This window comes from Gekko japonicus, unplaced genomic scaffold (genome assembly GCF_001447785.1).
Source record: "Gekko japonicus isolate JY-2015 unplaced genomic scaffold, Gekko_japonicus_V1.1 scaffold1404, whole genome shotgun sequence".
Taxonomy (NCBI): Eukaryota; Metazoa; Chordata; class Lepidosauria; order Squamata; family Gekkonidae; genus Gekko; species Gekko japonicus.
This window is the reverse complement of record NW_015174882.1, coordinates 459,217-470,564: the sequence shown is the minus strand read 5'-3', so window position 1 is coordinate 470,564 and position 11,348 is coordinate 459,217. Positions and strand designations below refer to the sequence as shown.

The window sequence follows — 11,348 nt, the reverse complement described above, 5'->3', positions numbered from 1 at the left end:
TGACATTTTTCTACTCTGGAAAAGTCCAGTTCAACTTTTCACTGGCATTTAAATATTTCATTAATGGCTTGCATGAAACTATCAGATTTGAAATGAAATATGATTACAAGGAAATTAACGTCCTGGATGTCAGTATTAGAAGGATGGGAAACAGACCAGCGCCTATAAAAAACCCACAGATGCGAAGATCTGAGCCTCAACACTCTGGCTTCTGTTCTCTTGGTGGCGACATGAGGGTCTCAGCTAGCGCTGAGCCGCCTGAACCCTTTCAGCTCCTTTTTGGAGTCTCCCGGTCACTGGGAGAACTCTGACGGACCTCCCGGTGAGAGGTTCAGAGCAGGAGGGTTTGTTTTGGCCCCTCCCTTGACTGGCAATGAGGGGGGGTGAGAAAGAAGTACTTTTCTCCCTTTCTCACAATACAAGAACTTGTGGGCACTCAATGAAATTGCTGAGCAGTCAGTTTAGAACAGATAAAAGGAAGTACTTCTTCACCCAAAGAGTGGTTAACACATGGAATTCACTGCCACAGGAGGTGGTGGTGAGTACAAGCATGGACAGCTTCAAGAGGGAATTAGATAAGCATATGGAGCAGAAGTCCATCAGTGGCCATTAGCCACAAGGTATAGATAGGAACTCTCAGGCTGGGACAAGTGATGCACTGTATTCTTGGTGCTTGGGGGGGCAACAGTGGGAGGGCTTCTAGTGGTCTGGCCGCAGTGCTGGACCTCCTGATGGCACCTAGTATTTTTTGCCACTGTGTGACAGAGTGTTGGATGGATGGGCCATTGGCCTAATCCAACACTGACTTCTCTTATGTTCTTATGTATTTAAGACTACCTCTTCCAGTATCATCTTGTGCAATAGCTCTGCTCCTTGGATGAACATCTATTGGTTACGCTGCCCTTCTGTATGGTAGTTAGGATGGTCCCTGTTAGATGACTGCTCCTATTGCTAGGAAGGCGCCCACTTTGAGAGCCAGTTTGGTGTAGTGGTTAAGTGCGTGGTCTCTAATCTGGGAGAACCGAGTTTGATTCCCCACTTGCACCTGGCTGGATGACCTTGGGCAAGCCATAATTCTGGCACAGCTGTTCTTGAAAAAGAGCAGTTTCTGTCAGAGTTCTCTCAGCCCCACCTATCTCACAGGGTGTCTGTTGTGGGGAGGGGAAGGGAAAGGAGTTTGTAAGCCATTCTGAGACTCCTTTGGGTAGTGAAGGGCAGGGTATAAATCCAATCTCCTCCTCCTCCTTCTCCTCTTTCTTCTTCTTTTTTGTTGAGTTGGAATAGTTTAGGGGGGCTTTGGAAACAGCCACCTGTGTTAGTAATTTTGTTGGTTTTTAGGGATTTTAAAAATTGTATACTATATTTTAGTTTTTATTGTAGCCTGTCACATCCAATGTCAGAAAAAAGCTTGAAATGCTCTAACTAAATATTTATTTATTTATTTTGTGGTTTATACTTCTGAATAACTGCTGTTGTTCTAATTATGCAATGTTTTTGGCATTGCTTGTATAAATACAGGTTACAGCACTTTAAAAGTAAAGCTAAACTATCTTTTCAACAACAGTATCCATCTATCTGAGAATCTGGCATGACAAGTATTAAAATGGTGGGGTGGCTGGTGAGATAAATATAGATAGCCTTGGCTTACTAGCTAAAGCCCAATCTGTCAGGCTTTTTGAAGGTTGCTTTGATACCATGTGCAGTTAGAGTGTTTCATGAGCCTAGTTTGATCAAATGTTTGCTCAACTCATGTCAATATTTCTCATAGATCAAGGCTAATTCAGTAATGAATGTCAAGAGGATCAAGGTTATTTAAGAAACGCTGCGTCACTCGTGAGGTTTAAATTATCTGTTCTATTTGGCTGGGTTTATGTCATCTGGTGGTCGTATGGCTTTTCTTTGCAGCTGTGTGGGTTCCACAGTGATAACAGGGATTTTCACCACCATATAAAGCAACATCCATCTCCTGGTCTGTACTTTAACTGAAAGTGGAAAGATGGGGAAGGTGATGATGTGGACAGGTGAGTAATTCTGGATGTCGAGCCATTCACTTAACCTAACTGGTACATCTGAACATTTATGTAAACACATTTCTTAACAGAGATGCAAACTTTTCTTAGAAAGGCTTTACAGTAATACTCCTTTTATAGGCAGATTCAGTGACTGAAGTTTTCCTTCATGGTCAGGTCCTATTTGATCACCACATTTGGAATAAGAAAGTGCTGCTTATCACTTCTCTGATGGCAAGAAGTCCAGTGGAAACACTACTGTAGTTTTCTTTGGATGAGAGAGCACGGGAGATATATGGTCTTTGTAATACCTGCATTTATAAATGTACTTTATCAGCAGATAATATAGCCATTAATTCTGCATCAGGGTCCCAAAGAGGGCAACTGCACCCGAGTGATGCTTAACTTTAGCCAACTCAAGCCACTGTCTGCCTTCCAGTTTGAATTTCCTAATGTGTTCCAAATTGTTTCTCTACCCATCCACTTAGCAGAAGGGTGACAAATACAGATGGATATAACATTCTAAGACTGGAGAGAAACTCCAATTGTTAACCACACTTCAGGCAAATCTATAGAGCGAAGCCTATCAAACTCATATTTTTGCCAGGGCAAATCATCTAGTGAGGCTGAAATGGTTCAGTTCCTTAAAATAGCTGAAGTTACCTGTTCAGTGGGCTCCATGGGATGAGACAGGACTGTCTAATCCCTACAACTTTAAGGAATTGGAAATATTTTAACTTATTTTCTCCCTGTGGTTCATTATATTCTGTTGTTTTCTTTTAGCTCTGGTCATTCTCCTGCAGTTGCAGCTGGGTGAGTATCTTGTTGATTTTATTTGTGCCTATGGCAATTAATAAAACATTGTTTTCTGTTTTCAGGTAAATGTATTCTGCAGTGTAGAAGCAAGCTATTTTTAAATCTCCATACACCAATACATGATTATTAATTAACTGGCTATTCATTAGCATTTTTCATTCTGTTTAATTAATACACAGCAGGGTTCTGTTCTAACCAGCACCATGGAGAGGAAGGGCTCCCCTTAACCCAGGACATAAAACCGACTTCATAGCTTCAGATACTGAGTAAACAGGAATCTGGACAAGGGGCCAAACAGTCCACCTTCTCTGTTTTGCTCTCATGCAAGAGCAGAGCACCAGAGAGCATGACACCAGCTGGTCTGGGTTGAAAGCTTAAATGCCAGGGTTTTGGCAAGAACTGGAAGTTTTTCTAGGAGGCCATAATTGCTTGCTTCAACCCTTTGCTTGACTTGAAATCATGGCAAGTGCCTTCCTGTGGTGACAGAGCACTTGCTAGATGGTATAAATGGGCGTCAACGTGGCAAATGGCGTTCAATGTGGCCAAGTGCAAAGTGATGCACATTGGAGCCAAAAATCCTAAATATAAATACACATTAATGGGGTCCAAACTGGCAGAAACTGACCAAGAGAGAGATCTTGGAGTCGTAGTAGATAACTCAATGAAAATGTCGAGACAGTGTGCGACTGCAGTAAAAAAGGCCAACGCTATGCTGGGGATTACTAGGAAGGGAACTGAAAACAAATCAGCCAGTATCATAATGCCCCTGTATAAAACAATGCTGCAGCCTCATTTGGAGTACTGTGTACAGTTCTGGTCACCACACCTCAAAAAGGATATTATAGCATTGGCAAAAGGCAGAAAAGGGCAACTCGAATGATAACAGGGTTGGAACACTTTCCCTATGAAGAAAGGTTAAAGTGCTTGGGGCTCTTTAGCTTGGAGAAATGACGGCTGAGGGGTGACATGATTGAAAAGTTTATAAGAGCAGGTAGGACAGGTAGAGAAAGAAGTACTTTTCTCCCTTTCTCACAGTACAAGAACTCATGGGCACTCCATGAAATTGCTGAGCAGTCAGGTTAGAACAGATAAAAGGAAGTACTTCTTCACCCAAAAAGTGATTAACACATGGAATTCACTGCCACAGGAGGTGGTGGCGGGTACAAGCATGAACAGCTTCAAGAGGGAATTAGATAAGCATATGGAGCAGAGGTCCATCAGTGGCTATTAGCCACAAGGTATAGATAGGAACTCTCAGGCTGGGGCAAGTGATGCACTGTATTCTTGGTGCTTGGGGGGGGACAACAGTGGGAGAGCTTCTAGTGTTCTGGCCCCACTGGTGGACCTCCTGATGGCACCTAGTACTTTTGGCCACTGTGTGACAGAGTGTTGGACTAGATGGGCCATTGGCCTGATCCAACATTGGCTTCTCTTATGTTCTTATGAAGGATTACACCATATGATTTTGGAATTCTATAGAGCTTTCCCCCACTCTCCGTTCCTTAAGAATCAATTAGTCCCTAGTGTGTGCGGTTTGCCATGCTGAGAGGAAGTAATAAAGGCAAAGTGGTGGTGGTGTAAGCCAACTTATGCTGACCCTGTAGAGTTTTCAAGGCAAGTGAAGAACAGAGTTGGTTTGCCATTGCTGGACTTCCATGATGGTCTCCCATGCGAGTACTAACCAAGGCCAACTCAAGATCTGCCTTGATGAAGCATTGAAATGTGGTCCAAGCTATTCCATTGCAGAAACCACAGGAGTTGCTATGTAAAACTACAACACGGAAAAGAAAAACGGACCACAAAATAGGACTGTTTGTATTAATTTATCTATAGGCATGCATTCATCCATAGAAGCCTGATGGAATGTTTGTAAATAGAAACTTTTGTTGATTGTGAAAAGGTGAAGGAGTTACACTTAGCTTTGATAATACAATGATATAGTTATTATATCATAGTTGTGTTTTGTTGTTTACCATCTGGAGGCTGGCGACCTCACAGAGACCTGAGATAGAGTTTGAAACCTGCAAGCAGAATTGTCAGCAAGTTGCATTCACCAAATTTTAAAGGCGATATGAAAAATCTGTCCACAAGTTAAAGTAAGGACAGGTGTTTAGTAGGGAGTAAGGTAAGAAACCAGGGAGTAAATAGGGGTAGTTGGAACATCTGTTACAATTACATGATGCAGCAATTGAGGGAGATAATGAAAGGAGAAGACAGGAAATACCTCAGCATAACCCCCCCCAAGGAACAGTACATTTGACATGGGGGGAAATCTAAAGCAAGACACTATTTAAGAACTCTTTCTTTTGATTGTATCATTGTTGAAGAGAGAGCAGGTGAGTACAATTTGCATGAGAAACACAGAGGCTCTGTTTAGATATTGCAGCTTGTTCAGGGCAGGTAGAAAACTGGTTAATTGACAAACTACCATTCTCTCTCCCTCCTTCAGTCCTACTGGAACTGATGACAGAAGTTTTCGGTCTATCTACTGTTAGGCATGCTGTCTCAATGTTGGGGCCTTCTCTAACTGAAGTTTGTTTCTTTTCCACTTACTAGGATTCTCAGTAAAGGTTTAATTTTTAGTTGTGACAATGCCTTCTCTAGAGGTATCTGCCTAGGTTAGAGAAACAGATGATTCCATCAGTTTAACAATGGTTTTCTGTCTTCCATCCAGGCTCTGCATATAAACTCGTGTGCTACTTCACAAACTGGTCTCAGTATAGACCAGACCCAGCTAAGTACTTCCCAAACAACATTGACCCAAATCTTTGTACCCACTTGGTTTATGCTTTTGCTACTATGAAAGACAATAAGATAGCTCCTTATGAATATAATGATGAAGATGAACTCTACCCTCAGTTCCAAGCACTGAAAAAGAGGTCAGACTTAAAAAGTATATAAAGATAGAATCTCTAATTCTTCTTTGTAAAAATACCGTGCAGTGTTCCGATATTACATTTGCATCTTTACAGTAATAGTGAAGGGCTTGGAAGTGATTTTTTTAAAAAATCTAACATGTAGATCAGTTTTAACAATGACAAACCAAGGTTTTCACACACATAACAGTGCTGGTGATCTTGAGCTCATTTTGCGATGACTGTGAAGGTTGCAGAAAGGAGTAGAAGAGAGCTACTTTTAAAACAAAGACCTTTTCCTTGCAGGTTATTTGCCCTGGTTGGAAAATAAGATTTTTTTCTGCTTCCCAACAGCATTGTAGTACATTCATGTACTTAATAGATTTACATTATATTTTCTGTTTAGCTGTGAAATTTTGGATGGCTGCCATGTGGGCAGGAAAGTCTGGGTTCTCCTAGTCCTGCCTCCATGGCAGCCATTTTCCCTTCTCCAGTCCCTGCAGTGACCTCACCCCTACCTCTGTGGGAATTCTTGAGGGACACCCCCCCCCCAGTAATTGACCTATTGATATAATGGAATATTGCTATGTCAATTACTGGCAAAAATATCCTCAAAAATGCCCCTGGTGGTGCAGGGGTAGAGGGGAATGACTGCCCCAAGGGCTGCGGCCAGGAAATGGGCTATCTGCAAGCCTTGTTGCTGCTGTACTGCGTTGGCAGCCAAAGCAACAATGGCTGCGGTCACACGAAGCAGTAGCCATGCTACTGTGATGGAAGATAGGTGGATTTTCCGGGCGCGATCTCACCGCCACATCTGGGAAGTGTAGAGCTCCCGAGGCGAACCCGAGGCTTCCCTCCGAAGATGCGCAGTTAAAAACTAGTACCTCAGAGGTACTAATTTCTGGAAACCGCGGGGCAAGGGCGGGAGTCTGATCGTGTTTCTGGTGGCATCCGGCGCCCACCCATGCCCCATTGCGAAAAGGTGTTTTTCCCCCCGAAGTCTCCAGGGATGCGCACAAGCACCCAACGGGGCATGCGCATACTTCAGGTTACGAAACAAACAAACAAAAAACCCAGTTTGCCGTGCCAGGCCTTTTGTTTGGCGCGTCGTGTGATCGGCACCTCCCCCCTAACCACGGGACCTCGACGGGACGCCTGAACGTGCAGTCGCGCGTTATTTCGTTGCGGGGCGAACAGCCACACCTCCCCCCCGCGATATCCGGCCAGTGTGACCGGGGCCACAGTGTGGCTTTCATAGGAAAGCATTGCCTTGTGGAAGTAATCAAAGGTGCATTTCCAGCTAATGTGGGTTTTGAGTTCAAATTTCGTATGTCTGAAAAGCAAAAAGCCCTTTCAGACTCATGCATAAAAAAACCTTTAAGAATACAATGTGCAAGTATACATAATGACATATTTTGCAACATGAATGCTAGCTGATCAACTCTACAATTCTCCTTTAGCTTTGAAATATCAGGATTGGCAACAATACATATTGATTTGTACATGGTTTGTAATTCCTCAGACACTTGTAGAATTGGGCATAAATCTCTAGTTTTGAAAAACTGCATGGAATGATTACTTTATGCAGTGGTACTTTGGGGTGAAGCAGGATTATTGCCAACTTGTATGCCACATATGGCTGTTAGAACTTTGCCATCTGCTTATGCATTTGTAGTGTGGATGGGAGATACTAACAGGAAAAACAGCATGATGGAGGTGACAGCACCAAAGGAAGTGAAGAAGAAGGCGTAGTGGCATCTTCTGATGAGGACCCAGATTCTAAGTTTGGGGCAGGAGCCCCAAAAACAAGTTATCAGTTGAGAAAGAAAAAGGATTAAAAAAATGAGATATCAATGGCCTTAGAATCCTTTATAATGTTTTCTAATAATTTCTTATATTGCCAGTTTGGTGTAGTGGTTAAGTGCGCGGACTCTAATCTGGGAGAACCGGATTTGATTCCCCACTCCTCCACTTGCACCTGGCTGAATGACCTTGGGCAAGCCATAGTTCTGATAAGAGCTGTTCTTGGAAAAGAGCAGTTTCTGTCAGAGCTCTCTCAGCCCCACATACCTCACAGGGTGTCTGTTGTGGGGAGGGGGAGGGAAAGGAATTTGTAAGCCATTCTGAGACACCTTTGGGTGGTGAAGGGCGGGGTATAAATCCAATCTCTTCTCCTTCTTTTTATGAAGTAAGATGTGTTGGTGTTTTTATCCTTAATTTGTCTTAGCATGAAGACCATGTTTGATGAACACATCCAATGAATTCTAATCGAACTTTAAGCTAGAAGCTAACTTTATAAGCATTATGTATGACCACCATCTCTTGGATTTTTAGTGGTTTTTCTTTACTTTCTCCCATAGTTTGTAGATTACCTCCCTAATTTTGTTGTAGTTTATAGAAAATGCAATTAAAAAATCCCCTACGGGGGGCCTTAAAAATAAATTAAAAAGAAAAGAAAAACAGCATGATGTGTAGAATCAGAGTTATAATCATGCTTTAGCTGATTGTAGAAGAGAAATGACTGTGAAGGACATCAGACCCCCTGTATGGATGTACCTGATGTTGATGCAACTTTAATATTTCTTAGCCCTGTACCTCTACAATGGCATAATTTGGTGCCTTCTTGTCCTTGGCTCTCAGAATCTGGATGTCAGCAGGGCCAGTATGAGATTTTTTATTTCATTGTAGGAAATGACCAATAATAGCTCACATTCTTCCCTCTACACCAGTTTTATAATTCTGTGGTTTATGTCAGGGCTATTTTCCCCCCATTATAGAAACTGCTTGTGCCTATATGCACCTGGAAATGTTGCAAAATGAGTGTTTATGAATTTCTTTTTGATCTTTGATGTTGTGCACCTCACTCATTGCTTGTTCCCGTGTATGCCAACCACTGATGTGAAGTAATGATCACAAGTTCTGGTATGCCTCACACCTTTCATTTCAAAAAAATGATGTCAGCTCTTTTATGGCAGGTCTCTCGCTCAGTGGCAGGAGTAGTGCTGTTCTTGCAGAAGGGCCCAGTTGCATCCCTGGCAGTTAAAAAAAAATCTTAAATAGGAGATCTAGAAAAGACCTTTCTTAGCCTGTGATCCTAGAGAGGACTGCCAGTCAGCATAGACAATACTAAGCAGTGTCCTGTATATACTCTTCATTTTTATTTAACATTAAAAGAAAAGTTCCTGTGTGTGTGTGTGTGTGGCAAAGTGACCATACTGTTTGTTCTTTTAAGCATTTCTTTTTCTCACAGCAATCCCCACCTGGTTACCCTGCTGGCTGTTGGAGGATGGAACTTTGGCACTGAAATGTGAGACTTTTTCTATATATTTTACATAGATGTAATTGATTATGAGAGTACTTTAGTTAACAACATGTAGTCCAGTTCCACATCAACAATGATAACACTAATTTTATTCTTGCTAGGTACCCAAGTGCTATTGAATTCTAATGAAAGATGGAAGCCTCAGTACCCTAGATTTAGAAAGTTTCTCTGTAGTTTCTCAGGTCGCTTTTACCCTACAACCTTATCCTGATTTGTATGTGTTTCTGCCCCATTTGTTTTTCAAGCAAGGAACGTATGCTTCAAACACCAATGAAATATGTTTGTGAAATGCTCTTAAAACACAGCATCTGTTTCGATGGCACTGCAATTTTCTATGGCGCCTGCATTTTTTTCATTTGTTTTGTTAAAATTTTGCACTATGTTTTAAGTGGAATATTTCTGCTCCACATCCTTTTTGCCTTGTTGTCCCTGTGTAGTGTCACAATGTGGTTAAACAAACCAAACTCATGGGAGGGTGATCCAATTTAAAGGGAACTACAGCAGTTAAATAAACAATTGTCATTAAATGTCAAATTATTTTATTTAAAACATTTCTATGGTGCCTTTCCACCCAATTCAGGGTCCCAAAGGCAGAGAACGATAAAACAAAATATTAAAACTATCAAAGAAATGACTGGAAGGCAATTCAGGGGCTCACATCAGCATGTGGAGGAGTGTGAAAGTGTAAGGGTACTTAATCCTAATATAAACATGCAGGTAATTAGTATAGCAGTATTCTGAAGGGAAGGTATGGAAAGAAATTACTTCAGTGCCCCAGAAGCCAGGACTGCAGAGTTGCTAGAAGGCACAGGAAAAGCAAGGCCGTGCATATCTCAAAATAGTAATATGTCAGTATTGGTATGTTTTTTTTAAAAAGGAGAAGGGGAAAAAGTGGGGGGAAAGAAAAGCACCTTCTTTAAAAGCACAGCAGACCTTTCAAATGCAAGGGGTGAGTCAAAACATCCAAAACATCGAAAACATCACTATAACAGCTATGGCATTCTTGTCTTCTGCTGTGACTCAGAAGCACACACACACACCCCTCAGATCAAAACAGGATTTGAAGTGGGTTACGGTTCAATTAACAGTGGGACGACAGCACTTTAGTGCTCAGGTGTGTGAAATCACAAAAAATAAAAAAATTCCATCTGGCTTCAGATGCCAAAGCAGATGAAAGAGCCTGTATGAAAGAGCTCCTAGTGATCATTAGCAAAAAGTTAATTGTGAGGCAAGGACCATTTCCACAGTGGTGAAATTCCCCAAATTGACATTTTTAAAACTGCACATTATGTGAAATTTTCTGCAGTAGATTTTTCCCCACCAGGTGCAAACCCGAAGTTTTCTCCTTCTAACCCCACATTTTAGGAACTTGCTGTAACTGGGGATTCCAAAATGCGGGGTAAGGAGAAAACTTCAGGTTTGTGCCCGGTGGGGAAAAATCTACTGTGGGAAATTTCACATAGACCGATTTCGCACATGTTACCTGCCTCTGGTTCCAGGTGGGGTAATTTGCCCCAGATTGTTCAAATGCATTCTGCCTTCGCTCTCTCAGCTGTTGTCTTCTTACATTCCTGAGCCTGGTTACAGGTGGAGGCGAGTCTGATGATGAATTACTGGGCTGCAGCAGAGACTGATCCCTTGCAGGTGTTCCCTGGGAGGCTCTATCCTCCTCACCACTTAGATAGCTTTCAGCTACAGGATCCAGTCTTTGCCTTTCGGCTGCAGTACTGTCCTCAGGAGCCTGTTCAGGGTCCTCAGGAGCCTGTTCAGGGGCATCAGCAAAGGCAGGCATGACATCAGCAGGGGCAGGCATGACAGGATTTCTCATTAAAGCTTTTGGTACGCAGCTGTTTCCAATCTGCACCCGGAGTTTGATTTTCATATTACTGCCTTGGCGAGGTTTCCTGCTTCTTCCTTCCTCCCACTCCTCCCACTCTTTTCTTCACCCTCCTAGCCCTTCCCATACCCCTCCCACTTTTCTTAATTTTTTTTAATGCCTGCGCAATCATGTTAAAATGTTATGATGCAATAAAAGGAAGGAATAGGCATCATTGATTGGCTAATCTGTTACTCGCAGATTATTTTATCTTGCATCAAAATGTCAGGCACAGAGTCAGGCTGGCATAAAATGGTGGATGCAGCTTTTGCAGCATTTACAGCCATGACTTATAGCAATGCAACCCAGTAATATAAAAAACAAGGAAGAAGACCCATGAAACTCGCGGGGGGGGGAGCTCCAAACTGAGCAGGGGGAGGAGGAACCAGCAGGAGCAGGTAAGCTCCCCCCATCCCACCGGTTCCTCCGTCTCCTCCTTCCCCCCTGCTTCCCCCCCGCTCCGAACCGAG

General features: G+C 42.5%; 1 protein-coding gene across 1 annotated transcript in view; it reads left to right on the top strand.

Annotated features, from left to right (window-relative positions):
- Positions 1–1,996: 1,996 nt before the first annotated feature.
- The window catches only part of LOC107121887 (acidic mammalian chitinase-like), a 22,337-nt gene continuing 12,985 nt past the window's right edge, over positions 1,997–11,348 (top strand). The window contains exons 1-4 of the mRNA XM_015424897.1: positions 1,997–2,021; positions 2,793–2,822; positions 5,500–5,704; positions 8,931–8,987. Of these exons, the coding sequence (XP_015280383.1) occupies positions 1,997–2,021; positions 2,793–2,822; positions 5,500–5,704; positions 8,931–8,987 (317 nt within the window). The remainder of the gene's footprint in view (positions 2,022–2,792; positions 2,823–5,499; positions 5,705–8,930; positions 8,988–11,348) is intronic.